General features: G+C 43.6%; 1 protein-coding gene across 1 annotated transcript in view; it reads left to right on the top strand.

Moving 5' to 3' along the window:
* Nucleotides 1–19,138, top strand: part of LOC146805859 (uncharacterized) — a 36,330-nt gene extending 17,192 nt beyond the window's left edge. Inside the window, exons 4-5 of the mRNA XM_085620561.1 lie at nucleotides 10,668–10,817; nucleotides 19,014–19,138. Coding sequence (XP_085476687.1) covers nucleotides 10,668–10,817; nucleotides 19,014–19,138 — 275 coding nt within the window. The remainder of the gene's footprint in view (nucleotides 1–10,667; nucleotides 10,818–19,013) is intronic.
* The last annotated feature ends 1,020 nt before the right edge of the window (nucleotides 19,139–20,158 follow it).

The raw sequence follows: 20,158 nt of genomic DNA, 5'->3' as shown, positions 1-20,158 counted from the left end.
TACCTCAATCTGTTCACTTGGGGCATTTCAATGAAATCTATTTGCATTCTGGTAAAAGGACCTCCTTCTCTGCCTATTGTTCCTAGACTCACCACTGTCTTTTTCCCAGTATTGAACTGCTGACAAATCAAACATCTTTGACAGATGCTCTCTGCAATTAGCCTGAACTTTGCATTGTACCAGGTTTGTTTGAATGACCTAATCATTGCGTCCCTCCCCAGATGTCCCTGACCATGGTACATCCTCGCCATTGTTGACAGCATGCTATTTGGCATGACTGGTCTACCATCTCTATAGATCCAAACATGATCTGTCTCTCTTGGGGCACAACCTGCCTTGATCCAATCTCTCATTTCCTCATCTCCTGCTTCATCCTGCAACTGTTTCACCTCATCCCACGTTTCTAGGACATTAGTAAACATCACAGAACAAAAAGACATTTCCTTTTCTCATCCCCTGTTAATCGAATTATTGTTCTTTGCACAATACTGTGCTATGTCATTGGCAAAACGATTACCAAGAGTAACAAAATCATCTCCTTGTCCATGAGCAGCACACTTCACAACTGCTAATTCTTTAGGCAGCTGTATCGCCTCAAGCAATTTTCCAATCACTTCAGCATTCTTTATTGGAGTCCCACTCGACGTCAAGAAACCTCTCTGAAGCCAAAGTTGGCCAAAATCATGAACGACTCCAAATCCATACTGACTATCAGTCATCACAGTCACTCTCAGATTCTTTCCAATCTTGCAAGCTTTTGTCAATGCCACCAATTCAGCCACTTGAGCAGACCTAACTCCTTTCAAAGACGAAGCTTCCATAACTTCTGAAACTTTGCACACCGCATATGCTGCACTCAGCACACCATCATCAGTCCTCAGACATGATCCATCCACAAACAACACATGATCACTCTCAGGCAATGGCAAATCTCTTATGTCTGGTCTAGGTTTTGTGCAGTAGTCAAGCACATCCAAACAATCATGATCAACATCATCTCCCACATTCACATTGTCAGCATCTGGCAACAGAGTTGCTGGATTCACATTCACACATCTCTCAAGAGTCACATTTGATGCTCCCAGAATGATTTTCTCATATTTAGTCAGCCGACTGTGTGACATATATTGAGTCCTGCTTCTCGTCAAAAGAATTGCCACATCATGAGGTACGAATACCCGTACAGGATATCCCATTATTATACCCTCACTCTGTTCCAAGCTTCTGCATGTAGCAGCTACCGCTTTCAGGCAACCTGGCAAACCCACAGCTACGGGATCAAGTGTCGATGAGAAGTACGCAATTGGCCTTCTCAGTTGTCCATGTTTCTGAATTAACACTGAAAGTGCACATCCATTTCTCTCACTGCAGTACAACTTAAACTCTTTCTCATAGTCTGGCATTCCCAAAGCAGGGGCTTCACACATTCTGCTCTTTAACTCTTCAAATGCTGCCATTTGTTCTGCATCCAATTCCAATGGGTCTTTCACTTCACTTTTGGTCAATTTAATCAGTGGCTTTGCTATCAGGGAGAAATTACTTATCCACTGACGACAATAACCCACCATCCCCAGAAACATCCTCACTTCTCTCTGGGTCATCGGGGCCCTCATTCCGCTGATAATTTTGATCCTGTCATCGGTCACCTTTCTCAGACCTTTCTCAATATTGTGTCCAAGATAATGCACCTCTTTCTTGCAAAATTGCAATTTGGCTGGAGATACCTTTAACCCTCCATCTGCCAGATGATTCAGTAAAGCTATGGTATCTACTTCACAAGCTTCACGTGTCTTCGATGCCACAAGTAGGTCATCGATGTACTGCACTGGTACTGAGCTTTCAGGCATGATCAAACTCTCCAATGATTTCTTCAATAACTGATTGAATATCGAAGGACTCTCTGTATACCCCTGTGGGATACGACACCATGCCAAAATACGCTGTCCAAACCGAAATGCAAAAATCGGCTGGCTATCATGATGCAATGGAATTGAAAAGAAAGCATGACACAAATCAATCACCGTGTACCACTCAGCATCATGAGGAATCTGATACAAAATCCCTGAAGGATTTGGCACAATGGGACAACATGCCACCACAATTTTGTTAACCTTTCTCAAATCTTGTACAATCCTGAACTTTCCATTAGGTTTCTTTAGCCCCATTATCGGTGAATTACACGGGCTACTCAGTAACTCTCTCAAAACACCCTGTTGAATCATCTTGTCAATTATAGGGGTTATTCCTTCAATTATCTCTGGTGTCAATGGGATATTAGGATAAACAATCCCCTCTTTCACTGAAATCTTCACTGGATCTACATTATTCATCAATCCCACATCTTCTCCAGTAAAATCCCAAACCGCTGTTTTTACTGTGTGTCTCAACTCCTGAGGCAAATCATCTGGAATAAACACAGCATATGCACCAACAATCTCACTCTCTCTATTGTCTAGAGTCATCCTGTACAAGACATCCTCATCTGGTGTCTCAAAAGCTATTCCATCCGGAGTACAAAAAATTGTACAATTCATCTTGCACAATAGGTTACCTAACAAGTTCACTGGACTAGTGTCACAGACTACAAACCTGTGCATGTCTGAAAATTTCCCTATTCTTACCCTTACTGGTTCGGTAAGACGAGTCTTAATCTGTGTATTTGCTACACCAACCACTTGGATTGCTTCGTCCGAGAGAGGAAGATTTCTAATATCTGCTGACCTGACAGTTGATCTCGTTGCTCCTGTGTCTACCAAAAAAGTAACACTCTCCCCATTTATTTTCCCATCTACAAATGGTCCTGCCTGGTCTATTTCTAGAGTTGCACCAAGTATGCACTCTTCCTCCTCTCTTCGGCACCGTCAATAGTCCCCTTCAGACTCACTCCCCTCATTCTTTAACCAGTACTGCTGTACCAGGTTAGAACGTCTCGGTTTGTTTACCTGCTCATCATTGTAGAATCCTGAGTCCTGGTTATACTTTTGGGACCCTCTATTCTGCGGCAAGGGCGGTTTTGGCTCTTGGCTCTGCTGTCTGACAACCTTCTGCTGTTGTTGCTGTTGATTACACCCCTCGTTCTGCACCTGTTGATTCAAGGGTTTATTCTCATTACTCACTAATGGTGGATTGGTACACTCGGATCTCCAATGCCCCAATTGTCCACAGTTGTGACAAGGGAACTTTTTCTTTGCCTCTTCTAGATTCCCCTTCCCTTTTCCTGCATATCTGGGCCTATTTCCTGGATTATTCGCTTGTTCCACCATCTGTGCTTCTTGTCTTTCAGCAACTTTCACCTGTGCCCACTTTGCTTTCTCTTTCAGCTTTCTCTGTTTTGCCTCAATCTCATCACTGAAGTACTTTGCATGTCTCAAGATTTCCTCAATCTTTTTACTCTGCCAATCAACTGTATGCTCACGTATTCTCTCACTGATTTCAGGTCTCAAGCCATATACAAATCTGTATACAAAATGACTCAAATCCTTGTCACCCAGGTGTTCATCTCCACTAAACTGTTTAAAAGCCAGTATCAGCCTTTCATAAAAAGCATGAACTGATTCTTTCGCTTCCTGATGTGTTCGATCTATCTTAACCCAGTCTGTCTCTTTCGGGGGTACCTTATTTTTCAGGAACACTATAACCTGCTCGTACTTCTTCATAACCTCTGGGTCTGGTGCTCCCGTTTTCGGATCTCTTGGGTACTCCTTAGCAGGCCAATCTACAACTATTTTACACTCTGCCCACAAGTCTGCTGGAACAATTATATCAAACAGACTATTCAGGTCAATCCACAGCACTTTTGACAATTTCACAAACCTGTCTACCTGCCTATACCACTCGACGGGCTTTTCTCTCAATCGAGGGAAATCATTCGTAAATGACAAAATATCCTGTCTAGTCCATGGGACATGTACATATCCTCCTCCTCTCTCATAGGATAAGCATCCACTGTTTTCTCTTTTTCTCTCATGGGAAAAGCTGAATAAGTCCTGTCCACTGAATCTTCCCTTTTCTTGTACCATCTATCCTTCCACTTTTCCACATCACCCCATTTTCGCAATAAGGCAATCATTTCCTTAATCTGCCCTGTTCTGCCAACACCATTTAGATTCTCAATGTCCTTGTCGGTGAAATCCACCCTGTAAGGCTTCTGCAAAGCTTTTATCTTATCCATGTCAACTCCTTGTTCACTCGCTGTTGCTTTTAACCTGTCATGTGTACTTTTAGCCCTCCAGGTGATACTCTTGCACATAAATAACAACTCTCCATCATGATGGTTTTTTAATATCTCTGTAGGAATTGTTCCTGCAATAAGCTCCTCCAATTCTATGCGCAACCTGGCTACATCAATTGCCTGTGAATCTTTATCCTTCTTTTGAAGAACTTTCAACCAATCATTCAAATCTTCAGCTGTTATTTCAGTAGACTTTTTCACTGCACCCACTTGTTCTGACATTCTCTGTGGTTCCAAAATCGTTCCTCCCAAACAACTAGTATTCAATCCTGAATTAGGCTGTACATCTGATCCTCCACTGCATGTGTCATGTCTTGACTGCTTCAAATTATTTTCACCCGTCCTCATTCTAGATTCCTCCAAAGTGCAAGAACCAACCAAACCATTACCTACATAGGGAACTGTCAAACCATTTTCACCCATTCTTTGTTTATCAAAAATAGGCACAACCGGACCAATCGTTACAGGCACTGTAACAGCTTCCAGATTTTTCGTCAGCTCTCTAATTTTCTCAGTCAGCTCAGATGTGGTTCTGGCTAATTCTCTTGTTTTCTCATCACCGATTCGATTCTCTCTCTCTCGCTCTCTCTCTCTCTCTCCCTTTCCGTGAAAGAGCTACCACTTTTCAGATCAGGTGTCACAACCTCAGTTTTCACAATTCGCAAAGTATTTCTTATCGGAGTAGCAACTGGCGTGCTCTCTTCTGGTTCTGGTCTATATGGAGGTGGTCTCTTGTAAATCATGTCATCCAAGACCTCATCCTCATAATCATTAGCCCCATACCTTCTCACTTCTGTATCAGGCACCTTTTCTGCACTTTTTCTCCCTTCCTTTTCTTCAACAGTTCTCATAGGATATAATCCCTCTGACATACTAGCATCACGCCATCTCCTCATTCGATCATGATGAGTCTCACGATCATATTTCCTCCCGAACATATACCTATAATTGCCTCCACTCCTCTGCTTTTCTCGCTCATGCACCTCATCTTCCCATTCCACCAATGCCTCGAACTGTGTCGGCCTTGGTCTAGGCTCTAGACACATCATTTTTTCCCGTAAATTTCTCAACATGGCCAGATTAAATGAACCATGTTCCGGGAACGCTAAGACACCATCTTCTTTAGTATACTTAGCCCAGTTATCTAACCATATACAGGTATGATACCCATATTTCGCAACCATGAAGGATGCAGGAGTTCTTGTCGGAGGTAGCAATTCACCTTCTCTAGTTATTATGTTTTTATCCTTGTCGAACCATCTTTTAATTTTACCGAACAAGGATTTCTTTTTCTTTTCCTCCGGTTGATAATACATTTTCGCGTTCACTACAACCCTCTAGTCCTTTCCGCAACTGTACGATCTTTTGTCCAATAACAGCGCGACTCACACCAACGCACCAATCCTGGAGCGTCTACGTCACCCTGTACTCCTTCCAATCCCTGCGCGGCTCACACCAACGCACCAATCCTAGCGCGAGCACTGTTCTGATCCACTGCCCAATCACAGCGCGGTCTGTATGACGTCAGTAGTCGCTGCAGTCACTTCTGCTCTGTCTCCTGTCACCAGTCTACCCCTCCTTTACAAAGCCTTCTCAGTAGACTTCGTTTCAGATTCTACAAAATCTATTAGTTACAACATATAAACATCTCCATTGTCTGCTTCGCTAACCACAGAATAGTAAAGAAATTCTTTCTTACAAGAATCCCGCTTCTTTCTAGAACAGCACTTGCCTCTGCTCTACCACGGAATCATTTCTTTCGTTGACACAGTAGCACATCCCTCTACTCTGCCCTTCTAACATGCATCCATTAACTGTTTCCTCTAGGACTGCTCCAAAGAGTCTCACAATCAACTAAATGCTCATACATTCACGCACTTTCACACCAGAAAATGTAGCACATGCACACAAAATCCTGCCTTTCCAGAGAACAGCGAACAGTCTGTCCCCCTACAGAATTATAACACACATTAACCAAGCAGCGCTTACCTCTGCCCAGTCCTTCAGACAAGCTCAGAGAATACCTATTACTACTCCAGCAGTAAGCTTTAACGGCGAACCTTACGGATCCCTGGGACTTAAGACCTGAGTTTCACAGATAACCTTCGCTACCATACGCACTCCTTTTATACCGAAAATATGTCCCTAATAGTAACACACGACGATGTCACTGATTCCGAACCCAGACAATGTGACGCGCAACTTCAATTGTCATACGTTTTTCCCCGCATACGTACAGGGCCAACAATCCCGTCTTTCCCGAGAGCAGCACTCACTTCCCTCTGCCCTACTACGGAACCGTCACCAGCTCCCCACGTTCCAGAAGCCGTACACACTACATAAAACTCAATACGACAATTTCAACATATAGTATTAGTACATATACCAACATCAATCAATAAATCAATGAATCAAAAGCCTATGTACAAGCAATCTATCAGATCAAGACAATAATCTAAAACCATCATACTGCTACCAGGAAACTGCTGCAGATCGGCGCATATAAAATCTCCCTACTTCCACGGACAGAGTAAATCCACAGTCACGCGCACATATACTCATCATACGCTAGGGCCCATCACACTGACATTCATTCTATTACTCTATCCACACTGAATATAAGAGAGAAACCTAAACCAATCTGCATCTAAACGAGGTCAATGCAATCATAAAGAAATTGTCCTGAGTCATGATTTTAAACACAGGAAATACATTTGAAACTCAATAAATGACAAAGAAATAACCACCGACACTGGAATTCAAACAAATGGTTGTTTATCTAAATTAATTCAAATGAAAGTCAATCAATAGCAAAATCATTATTCTCATAGTTACCTATTCTAGCTAAATGGATCAGGACAGGTCTCTCAGTAAAGTCTCCCGAGTCGCCGTCCTCACGATCAGCATCGATCCTCACGAACATAAGTTCAGGAAGAAGTGGCCTTAGACCCTCCCTAGTCTAACATTATTTATAATAAAACTTGCAAAATAAAAGTAACAAACAAACTCTGAATGTCCGTTGAGCCGTTGAGCAGAGCGAGCAGGAAAGGATGTCGTTTAGCAACATTTAGAAAACCTCCGCTCAGAAAAATCACAAAAATAAAAACACGGAAGAAGGAAACTCGAGTTGAGGGAACGATACATTTATGAATGCTCTTCCTTGGTACCATAGTGAAGCCACCGCAAGTTATCTCAGTTCATTGTGGCTTTATTCTTTTCCAAGGGCAAATGGAAGCAAGCCCGGGGCTGCCGTCCTCACGGAAACTTTTAATTCAGACAGAGGCTGTGGTCAGGTGACTTCCAACCATGTTCAGCAAGGCCTCGTGTCAAATCTCAATCACTCGAGTGCAGGCTGTAAATAGCGGCCATCTTGGTTTAGGCCAAAACGAACCATCTTAATTAAAAGAAACACAAAACAACGTTACCACATCGTAATGATTATACAGTGTTAATTCCCACTAATACCCTTATGTGTATGTATTTATCTAGCCGGCTGCAACACAAAGAAGCATTAGAGCACGTTATTTTAAAGCGCAAACACGAAACAAATAGCACCTTTGCGACACTTATTTAATTAATTTGCTCACCAATTTAGTTCACGTATTAATAAAGCAACATATATGCATTCCCGCGTGTAATTTTCTCTCCATTAGTAATGTTGGTTAATCAAGACTTCCAACAAAATTAATAATTAATGATTATAAATTAGTAATTTTAATCATGACATATAACATAAACTGGAGTTTAAATCTCAATAAATTTTCAATAGAAACCCTGCTCCAGCACACCATGGTATAACATTTAATAAAATTGACTTTTAAGTCAAACGACAACATAAAATCATTAATCAATTGTTAAAGGATATTGCTGTCACTGCCATTAACACTGTGCCATCTGCATATGATAGTGGTGGGACAGGGTTACCACAAATTCAATGAAAATCAATCTCCTTATCCAGTAAAAAGGCCGTTTGTGTACATTAAAAAGAGAAAGGGGGCTAAGAAGCACCCTTGACGAACATGTTCTGTAGAGACAATCAGCTTGGTCCTTCCCCCTTGGGTGCTGTATGTTATAACAACTGCGGGGTTAGCATGTAACCTGCGTAGGAGGGAAATCAGTCCGTCTTCTACGCCCATTCTTCCCATCAGGGCCCACAATTTGTCCTGCTTAACGGTGTCAAAAGCACTGGACAAGTCCATGAAGGCCAGGTGGATAGAACCCTGTCTGGTCTTCATGTACTTGCCAATGATCACAGACAAATTGAGACATTGGTCAGTGGTCCCCAACCCTCTCCTAAAGCCCTTTTGTGTTTTTGATATGACCCCTGTGGTGGATGCCCAGGCCTCTAATCAGGCAAAGATTACCCTCCCAATACCTTTACTGTAGCATCAATTAAGGAAATTGGCCTATAACGTGCTGGGTCACTCCTATTGTCTTTTTTAAAAACGGAAACCACTATGGCCTCCTTCCAAGTTACTGGAACAGTGCTGATAACGACTCCTTTAAAGACACTTGTCAATAGAGGTGCCCACAGGTTGGGATTCATTTTAAACAAATCAAATGGGACACCATCAGGGCCTGGGGCTTTCAAACATATCCCCTTCGCTAAAGCCTCCTCAACCTCTGATACTGAGATGGATGAACTTAGTTGGGAAGCTGCAATTAAATCTACAGGAAGATCCCAAATATTCCCCTCCAACTGCTTGAGTTGCAGGTTAAATATAGCAGTAAAGTGGAATTCTCAGGCATCCCCAAAAACCAATGATTCCATCTGTCTCACTTCTTCCGTGAATAGATGGTGGTTAATGATGTCCCAGAAGCTTTTAGTATCTTTGAGGGAGCTTGCTCCCAAAAAATCCTCCCATGCTAGTCTCCTCAATTCTTCTTTTCTTTTCCCAATAGTGATCTGATAAGTTTCCCTCGCACTATTAATTAGGTACTGCCGCAGGGGGTAGCATGAAGGGCCCTTCCAAGGTTATTTTGGGCCTTAATACATTAAGTGTCACACCACCATACCTCTTGGGGTTCTCTTCAATGGGTGGGTCTGGTCATCCTTCTAGCTACATCCGAGCAATGCAGCTCAAACGCCCAGAAAACCTCCTCTGGGGAGTAACCGTGCTGTAAACACCTCATAATTAGGTGATAATTTGCTGTAATGGTATCTTCCTCAAATTGGGGAGGGATAATCTTGCCCCATTTTAGCCTAACCTCATCATAGAGACCTTTCACCAGTTCCCCTCCTAGACTAATTTTAGACCTTAAAGGTTCCATATGCATCATAATCCATGCATTAAGTGAGATGTTAAGGCCAGAATATGTTCATGACAAAGACCTTCATGGTTACATTAATTTAGTTATGATTAATGTGGGTCACGCTCGTTAACCCCATATTGTCGTTCTCTGGGGCGTTTGTCTAACATCTAAAGATAAAGATCCTGTCAACCACAGGAAAGACTCTTCATTCTGTCAATAGGGCCTGTGTCTCAAACTTCCTCTGACATTAGCTTCTCACCAAGCTTCTGAATGTTTTTGAGAAGCTGCCAGTAAAGACAGTGTGGGCTTCAGATGCTGCCTTAAAACAAGGGCTAGCGAAGAAGTGAAAGCACAACGTGCTGCACATCCTCTTGCCACTTTGTCTCTTTTCCATGATACACCTGTTTCTCTAAGGGCAGGTGGTATTTTGATGAAGCCACCTTCTCATAGTCTCGAAGATGTCAACAAGAAAGTGGAGATTCAAAAGCAATTGTCTCACTTACCTGTAACATTATTACTTTTTGAAGATTAAATCAATACTCCTACTGTGTGTCCATTGTGGTGCCTGCAATGATGTGCCGCCTAAAATCTGGAGCCCACTTTCCCCTTCCTTTAAAATCTATCTGTATGCTGGGGCGTGGAGCATGGGCTAACTGGTAAGATCAAACCACACTCAATATATTGGCATTGACAGTATTTACTTAACCCCTTCGACGCTCATGACGGAGTGGTTCCATCATGAGCGTCGGTTGCGCTGTGTGCATGACGGAACCGCTCCGTCATGGCCCCGCCCGCACACAGAACCTTCAGCACAGCGCGAAAATCCGTGCCGCGCTGAAGGGGTTAAACCTCAAGGGTGCGTTGCACCCTGGTGCATGACTGATATGTGGATGGGTTGTTGTCCTCACATCTCCCGGAGATGGAGAATGCAATGGTTCAGGTCTAGTGAGTTACTTCAAGCACACAAAATTCTACAGCAGTTAAAGAAAAATAATTGTTACTCTGGGCAAGGATAAAGTAAAAAAACATATGTGCCTCATGAGTTAAACCTAACATTTGTTTTATTTTCATACAATGTGGGGTATTTAATGCTATTGTTGTTAGGGTGGGCGAATTTAGCATCGACTTGGCATCCCTTTTATGAATAGAAATACACTTTTCAATTCCTGTTCTCTTATTTCAGTGCCTGCTGTAGACGACACCCCCAATGGCTATAAATGTAAAGATTGTTTCACTACCGAGTCTGTGGACCCCTGCTCAGCGGCTGGAGAAATTCAGTGTACCGGGGAGCACAACACCTGTACCAGCTTCTCTGGATCTGGCGCAAGACCTGGTGAGATAAACCGATTTTTGTAATTATGAGTAATATATCACACTGCACAAATCTTCTCCGTTTCTGGTCCTTTCTTTTAAACTAAGGGGCTGATTATGATGTTGGTGGGACTGACACCGACTTGCCCTCAGTGTCGGTCTCACTGACATCTCCAACCGCCATCAGACTGTTGCATTAGGATGCAGATGGTCCGACCCCATTGGCCCAGCGACTGACCAAAAGCTTCCAACAGGCTCCAGGATCCCATTGGACGGTCAGTCCGATCACTTTCTCCACAATGGAGCCAGTTCCTTCTCAGGCACCGCGGTGGGGATTGTGATCCACCTTTCTCTGCCAGCCATCTCATATCAGTTCTTCCAATGTGAAAAAAGGCTGGCAAAAAGGTTTTTTTGGGGCACCTAGCAGGGCCTCTGTCCCCTGTGGTCCTCCGCTTTGGGCACTTCTGGTGCACCCCTAAACATCCCTTCATCGTGTAGCAAACACCACATGGTGCCTTCCAAGGGGTGCAGGATTGCTTGAAAACATGCCTCTTAGCATTGGTTCAAAGGGGGACCGATTTGCCACCTTCCTTTACTTATATATAGGCGGAATTATCTTGCTATAATATAAAGAATTTCACAGACACTGGTCTGGATCAAGAATTCAAAAGATTCACTACATCAAGTTATGAGTCCTTTTACAATCTGGTATCTTTGATTCGCAGATCTTATCAGTGCATTTGATTTAGTTAACCATGCCATCGTTTGGTTATTCTTGATCTCCCTTGGTGCTTCTAGGCTACATATAGGTTTCCTTACACTTCGTAAGTACATTTTTTAATTTTGGCACACAGTGTGAATGCTCGCCGACTTTCAAATTAGGGCAGGGCATTCATCAAGGTTGAGTTTTGGCCTCTTTACAGTTTTCTCTTTTTAGGTCATGCTGATTGTCATACGTTCCCACCAGCCCTCGCTTAATTGCAGCATTCGGACTTGTTCTGCCAGCCGATAGCTCACTTCCGGTCAAGCCAGAAGAGCACCGGCTGATTACAGTCTCTTTCCCATTTTATTCCTTATGTGTTTTGTTGTAGAACTCTTTCTTTTTTTTACATTGCTGCTTTCTGTCTGTGGCTGCTTGTTTCAATTGTATATACTTCTCATAAGCAGAGCGACACAGGCGGCGTGATGCGCTGCTTACGAAAAAAGTACAAGCTTGAAAAATAGAGTTTGGCGAGCCACACCTTTCTTTTCTCTGGTAAGGCTCGCCAAATGCAATTTTTTCGTTTTTAGGTCTCGCCTTGGCAGTGCATGCGCTGCATGCGCTGTCTCAGCGAGAGATAAAGTAATCCGTATGTTGTGTGAAAATCTGTGTGATTTTTCATACCACTTGTGATTCGTTTAACTGTGGCATTGCTGTTTTTATCTTGCTTTCTGTTGGCTGTTGATCCGATACCAAACTTCCGTGTAGTCTGGAAGCAGCATCAACCAACTACAGTAAACTTACACTGCAGGGCGGTATCTTTCAATGTAAGCACTACATTGTTTTTTGAGTGTCGCATAGGCTGGACATCTGCTGCCCCGAGTGTGCTGAGCGCCTGCAGCTCCCACCAGTCCGAGCCGCAGCCCCCAGGACCTCCCTTACTGCCCTGTCCACACCACTCGCAAAGCTTTCTCCCTCCCGCTGTCCGTTCGCCCCCTGTCATCTCTCTGAATTTGGAATGCGGGGGGTCTGGCCATAGAGTTCACAGACTGGGAAAGATGTCTTGGCAAAGAGCGGAAAAGTGCCTTATGGGCCATGTGCGTTTGTTTCATACTTTTTTAATTGTGTTTTTTTCACGGGTGCGTGCTGGCATCTCTCTGGATCCCCGTGAGGTTTCCCTTCGCCAGTCTGTGGAAGGGGTAGCAGCCGGTATCCCATATGCTGCTATGAATCATAATCTCGAGTGTGTGTAGTGCTCGGCGGTGTTCTCCGACAGAGCATTGATAACGTCAGCAGAATATAAAGCGGACAGCTCCTTCGTAAGCTTTCTTTTACTTCCTCAGCTCCTACTGAGTTTCTCCCCTGTATTTATACTCCTTAAATATATTAATAAATTCCCAATCTCTCCAATCTATTCCGCTCCACTGTTGGACCGCAGCTCGCTAGTTAATTGCTTAGTTTAAGTCCCAGCAGCTTTCCTTTTCATGTTTGTAAACTGGGCACCATTAAATTGAATAATAGGAAAACCTGATGTACTCAGAGTATAATATGCAACTGTACATATTTTAAATGCATTTTTCATGTGGTTCTATGTAGCGTAGAAGAGCCCCCTGTGGGCCTCAGAGCACTATAACATGAATGGGCGGACGGGCAAGGCATGCTGGTCTTGTTAACTCTTGGACTCTACCATGGCTCTCCCCCTATCCATCCCACACACCTCTATCTAGTAATGGCTGTCCTGTCCTCATGAGGCCTAGTCAGTGACAACAAAGGGCTGAATTATATTGTTTCGTTATAGAGCCCGCCTGTGCTCGGAGTCCGGACTGTGACTTGACAAAGCAGGTAGGTATTCTATTTAAAGTGTCTGCAGGTGAAGGATGGGGCTCGCGCAATCCCACAGCGGCCACCCCCGCGCGCACACAAGTAAAGGATGGTGTGGTGCATAGTACATAGTACACCATACCTTTCTTGTTATCCCTTATTCCGGCCCCTGCTGCGAGGGGGGACCTGTAAAGCGCTGCTTGCCCAAGTCGCTGGTTCTTTGTTTAGGAACTAGCCATCCAGCTGTTCTGTGACCGGTTCGCTTGACATAAGAAACGAATACAGTGCTCTGATTTATGTTCCCATGTCATCTTGGCGCTATATTGCAACTAAATGCAGGATTGTGTAAGGACTCCGGTGCCTGTACCATAGCATACAAGTGCACAGGTGTGAGATGATGGGGTGCAAGCCTGCTCTGTTGGGGAGATGTGTGCTCTGGAACAGAATGTGGTTTGCTGTTGCCACACCGATGCCCTATGTCATAGACTTATGCTACTGCTGGGACATTATTTACACACCAAAAACATCATTTGCAACACCAATAGCCCTAATTGCATTGCAGATGCTTGTTCTACAATGTTCACAGCATCTGTGGCGAGTTTCTACAGCTCCGCCCCTCCTCCTACTCCCGCCCCAGTCTGCACATTTCCCCGTCTGTGCACAAGTGTAGGTCTCTGTACTATCAAGAAACCTCAAGCCCTGCGACTCCTTCGCTCGGTCCTAGTTGTTGAGCCATGAGCACTTTGCATTCTGGGACCTGTAGTGTCTCCTTTCGCACTGACCTGTAGGCCTACATTTCCAGCATGACTCCTGTGGCTGCGCTCTTTGAGGGGCCCTTTAGGTAGCTAAACTCGTAGCTATCCACAGAGCCCCCAGCTCTGCACCGCGGGGGCTGCAGGCAGCTCGGTGTCACGTGCTGGTGAGTGAAAAGAAACTCAGCCGCTTTGTGTTCCCTCACCCATTTTCTACGAATTAAAGCATCCATTTTCTATCCTTGCCCAGTGAAATGTGACCGCATAAATGTGGGTTCAAGCAGTGTTGAAAGATTAAAGAAACTGTTTCCTGATGAAAAGCTCAACTCTATAAATACAGGGGTAACAGCAATTTCTTTAGTTCCGTCTACATTCCATTTGTGTGTAGTTTATTGGATTGCGGAATATGCATTCTTAAAAAAAATTCATTACTGATATTGTTTGAGAAGTTTTCAGTGGTTTGAAGGTATGTGTGTCGCTTTTTGCTCCACCCAAAAAAAAGAACAAATGTAATTTTTACACAAACCTCACAATATCGGAAGTGCAAACAACAGTGTAAACAACCATTTGCAATGCAATAGGTCTTGCATTTACGCAAGTTTGACCTATTGGCATTGTAGATGACGATGCCTTTTATTTATATTTTAAAAACCAAAAGATAAATAAAAAAAGGCATTGACATTTAGAATGTCAATAGCTCCAACTCACGTAATTGCAAGACCTATTGCACCAAGCATTTGCAATGCAATAGGTTTCGCATTTGCAAGAGTTTAAGTTATTGGCATAATAATAATCCACATTTGTAAAGTGCGAACAATCACCCGTAAGGGTCTCTAGGTGCGGGGGCCATCGGGAAGATTAAGCAAACTATTACCCAGAGTCACATGGTGCTGGGCTAATCTGCCGCCGGCGATCGAACCGTGATCCCCAGATTCCGGAGTCAGTTGCCCTGGCCGGGGCGCCACACCTCTTCCTCTTCCATTGTAAATGACAAGGCCTTTTATTTATGTGTTAGTTTTTAAAACAGAGAAATACAAGGCATTGTCATTTACAATGCCTATGGCTTAAACTCTTACGAATGCGAGACCTATTGCATTGCAAATGCTTGTTTAGATGCTGGGGCGTCTCTCTGGCCAGCTATCAAGAAGGCGGCGCAGCTTGAGTCTGATAGCAGCACCTGGCGTGCTTCCCTTGTCTGTGCTGCGGTCTGCAGCGGCTGTGAACGTACTCCTTCTGTCCACGATAAAAGTTCTCCAGGACTTTCACCGTCATCTTGTCTAAGAGGGCGCTGCTCAGTAGGAGATCGCATGCACTGCGAACATTAGTTTAATAGGTGAGTGCATTATATACTGTCCATATTGCTTTCTGTCCATAGCTGCTTCTTTCAATTGTATACACTTTTCGTAAGCAGCGCAGCACGGGCGGCGTGTTGTGCTGCTGCCGAAAAAGTTGCAATATTTTTTCTTTTCTTGTGCGGCTTTGTATTCTGGTATCTGTTGTTCTATATTATTTATCAATGGAAAATGAATAGCAGTAGTAAAATGGGGGGCAAGAACATAATCAGTAGCGGGTGGAAGTCCTGCTCCAGACATCTCTGGGGCCAGGTAAATGTGGTGAGGAGAGGTCTGCAGTCCCTGTCGTTGCCGAGTACTTTGTAAACTGAGGGGTAGTGGTGGTGTTAGCGACTTACTACAGCCTGTTGATGTCACTCCCTGTCTCACTGCTGACAGATATGTATCACGCACAGGGCGAGACTATGGAGAGATGAGGGGCACTGTAGGAGAGTGGTAGTGAGAGAGTTCATGAAGGACGTCATTGTGGGATGCCAAATAAAAAGACTGCTGCACCGGGAGCCACCACCTCTGAAGCCGGCCCTGATCACGAGGATCACTCAGCATTCCCATGGTTATCCATAGAGTGCTTCACACACCCCTCAAGGCGCCTCCCTGTGGTTGGGTAGGTTTGTGCATGATTATTTCAACAGGAGATACGGCCCTGCTGTTTCCGACATCAGTGAGAATCTGGTCCTTGAGTGATGGGGCGTCCGTGTTCCATCATCATCTTTAATGACTGCGCTGTGAATGTGGGTTAGTGAGTGCAGTGGAAACAGAGGGATAGTTGTGCTGTCTCTGGCACTACTGATGACTTTAACTGGGGGCTAACAAAAACATTTGATGTTCGTGTCGTGGTACTGAGGGGCATCTCAGATCTCTCCGCTTTCTCATCAGAGGCATATATTGCTTTATTAGAAGCTAAGGTGAGCTCTGTAACATGCCAACTAGTCATGCCTACTTACTGTAGCGCGATATAGCCCATGGGATAGGTGCGCTTTTTCGTGGGTTGGTATGCATGTGCATTGGAATCCTAGGAATACCCCTGCTGTCTCCAAAATGAGTTCTCTGTAATCTACAGGATTAAAGAAATATATCGCTACTTTTCCTGACGCTATGCTTCATAGCGTGGGGCTTGATGATAAGAGAAATGTCGCTTGGAGACATTTCTCCTGTCATGTTAAGTCAGGAACGCCCACTTTGCATCTCATCAGAGATGCAAAGCTGGACGTTAGGAATCCCGATGCTAAAGCAAGGTTTCACGTGTTAGCGTGGTCTTGCTAATTAGGCGATAAAATTATCGCGCTTTTCAGCCAAACACGGCCACAAAAGCGGCGATAATTTTTTATCGCCAGCTTGTAAATATGCCCCTAATGCACTCCGCTGCTTGCAGAACTATGTAGTAGAGTTACTTATGTCCGCCTTATAGAGTTCCGCATAAGAGAAATCAACAAACTATTGTCAGGTCCACTTTTGACAAGACTCAAATTTGGCACAGTGCATCATTTGGTGGCTTTTCCTAATATGAAGTCCAGCCCCTTAAATATGATATGTTGCCTGTGAGATAGTTGGTGTAAACAGAGCACGTTGCAATTTTTGATGTTTTGTAACTTTCTTCTAAGCTATAGGCATTTTTATCTTAAACCCAACCTTGTTGCTTAAAACATTAGATTTTATAATTTCACTTTGAAGATTAAATGATCCTTCTGCATGTTTTAGTGCACTTTTTTTCATCCTGAAAGCCATTAATTGGAGTAAAATTGTAATATATAAGCAGATCCATGATTTTTATTATATATGTTAAAACATTGTTTTAATCATTATGGTAGACACTGCTGAGCCAAAGGCCCTAGTTCTCAGTGTGCACCTCGCCACGGCTGGGTTTTGGGGGAGGACCCTGCTGCTGCCTGAGTCATCCAGAGCTCTACAGAGTGGGTACATCTAGGTCAGTGGCACAACTCTGTTCCACCTAATCAATATTGATTCAGAGGATTGCTGTTCATAGAATATTTTTTTTTTTATAACTCTTTTTATTATAAGAACTTCGACAACACGGCATAAGTTCACAGAGATACAAAATAGGCAGTGGCATACACAAGGAGTCATCAGTACACAATATAATTTTACAGTTGGACTCACGGGGAGGGGGAAATATCCTGGTCACTCTGTCGGGGGGGGGGCACAAATCTCGCCTCGGTACATGTTCCAGGGGGTCCACACCTTAGACCACTTCCGGGGGCATCCCCTCGCAATGTAAACAGATTTTTCACGGTGCATGCACCAATCAAGGTCCCGTGTCCAGTCTGCGATTTTGGGTGCCTGCGGGGCCCCCCAATGTTGTGCAATATTACGTTTAGCGATCATACAGGCGAGCGTGACCCATTGTATGGCGTGTTCATAGAATATTTGATTGTCCTGCCTAATGGTGGAAGAGATGAGAGGAAGCAGAAGTGGAGGCCAAACAATATAACTCCTTCGGTCCCTGCGATTCTTACCTTTCGGGTATAATTAAGTGTCCATCATACAATACATCCTAAGGGAACACATCACACAAGAGCAAGACCCTCTGGAATAATGAGATGCTGTGGAATGCAGTAAAAGGCAGTGATCAGGAGGGTTATAATCCAGATTTCCTAACAACAGTGGTTCACTCTTGTGCCCTGTGCTCTATGCAAGCACAACAAGCTACATACTCACCTTGGCAGGTGACACTACACACAGCCAGCAACAATACCATGAAGAGAAACAATACCTACATTGTGGACATGAGTGTGTGTGTCTCTGCTATTGTTGACGATTGGTTCTCTCAGGTAATTCCATAAATATAGGGCACACTGTGCAAGTTGTTCAGGGTGGCATAGTCCAGTCAGTCTCCTACAAATGTTCTCTTGGAACCACATGAGTGCATTGTTGCTGCTGTATCCCCAGCACATGTGGATCATATATACTGCCACTTTATAACAGAGGCGAAGCACAAGAATGGATTTCTTGATAACTCCCACTGATGGGCTCATCACCAAGGTAAAGTGGTATTTTAAGAATTATGCTTGAATATTCAAGTGCACCAGGAGCGTTGCATAAAGAAATATACCATTACAATAACAAAAGTTGTATTTTGAGTCATGAATTTGGTGCAGTTCATAATAAGATTTGCTGAAAAATAACTGAGCATTTCTGGGCATCAGTTGAAAAAACATTTTTTGTAAAAGAAAACGTTCAACAAGTTTTCCAAAAAGCAGTAAATAAAAGAAGAGTCCTTTGGTAAACTCCATAAAATAGTGTGGGTTGATTGACATTTATTGTTGACAGTGTAAAGCTGAAATCATTACTTATGTGTCAGGCCAATAGTTTCCTTGTTCCATGCACCCTCTAAATTCCCACCATAAGGACATGTAAGGACCTCTTGTGACAGTCAGAATAAAGCCTGAAATCCCAGAGCCTGGAATCCAGTCCAGGTTGCTTCTAACAATTTGCAGCATCTGTATTAGTTGCCAATCTGAGATCTTGGGGACTTTGGAACTGGGATGGGCATGAATTCTTTCCAAAATGGAAAACAAACTTTCATGTAACAGCATTGCTAATGAATGATTATTGTCTGTGTGTTTCTTCTACAGGTCAAGATGATCAATATTATTTCGCGATTGGATGCGCTTCTCAAGATTTCTGTCAATCATTCTACCTGGTTGGGTCGCATGTCAACAGTTATGATTTACTGTGTTCACCTGCAGAGAAGCTTTGAGACCATTAATTACACATCTTACGCAGTAATACCCCAGCAAAGCAGTTGTCAATGGAAACATTTTTAACGTTTTACAAGTCCCTGTCATGCAGAGTCTGGACTTGTGAAGTGGAGCACTGTAAGGAAGAAGCAGATGGACTCATGTCAGCCTCCCCGGGACACAGAATACACATGGGCAATGTGCTTAGTACTGTTTGGGCTGTTTACGGACCACCAACCTCCATATTATGGCATCTTTGGTGCCTGGGTGCATGAGAGGGTTTCATCTGCTTGATGCATTGAGTGATCCAAGCCCGGGCCCTTCAACCACCCACAGATATTGGCTTGTGGTCAGAGAAGGTGCTCCTCGCGATGAGCTTCTAATGCCGACTTGATGTGTACCTATGAAGGAAACTGAAATCTAGTGTCACCTCTCTATTTTAAATAACAATACCAAATTATTATTGTACAGTCAATGTATATCCTGCCAATAAATATAAATGCAGATTACATATCAAGTCTCTGTGTTGACATGTGATACACAAAGAGTGTAACACACTTCAGCATGCTTGAAAACTGTCTGACTTTGAATTTCTGACTACTTCAGTGTTATCACTTCCTTTCCACCACCAAGGGCTGTTTAATTATGACCACATCTGTGCCTGAACCAGAGAGACAAGGTGTCACCTCCCATCTGAGATGCAGGTGGAAATGTTGGATCAGCCATTGGGGGCCTCAGCTGGCGGTTATCCTGCTTCCTTTCAACAATGATGACCATCGGAGACGCTCTCAGGAGACTCCCAACTAACTAACCGTCTACTATCAGCGGGACATTACCAGGTGCTTCTGGTCATTCCTGCTTTGTTTCTCTTTCTTGGCCTGAAAGTTAAACACCTGTTTGAATATAACATCATGGAAAATATCTGCCACATTGTGTTGATGATGTCAAAACAGAAGAACGTAGAGTTGTGAGTTTATTTGTTCTTTGTAATCCTTTGACATGTCTGCTTTATGCTGTAGAAAACCCCGTGAACTGGGGTG

This window comes from Triturus cristatus, chromosome 8 (assembly GCF_964204655.1).
Source record: "Triturus cristatus chromosome 8, aTriCri1.1, whole genome shotgun sequence".
NCBI lineage: Eukaryota > Metazoa > Chordata > Amphibia > Caudata > Salamandridae > Triturus > Triturus cristatus.
This window is presented reverse-complemented; position numbering and strand designations above follow the sequence as displayed.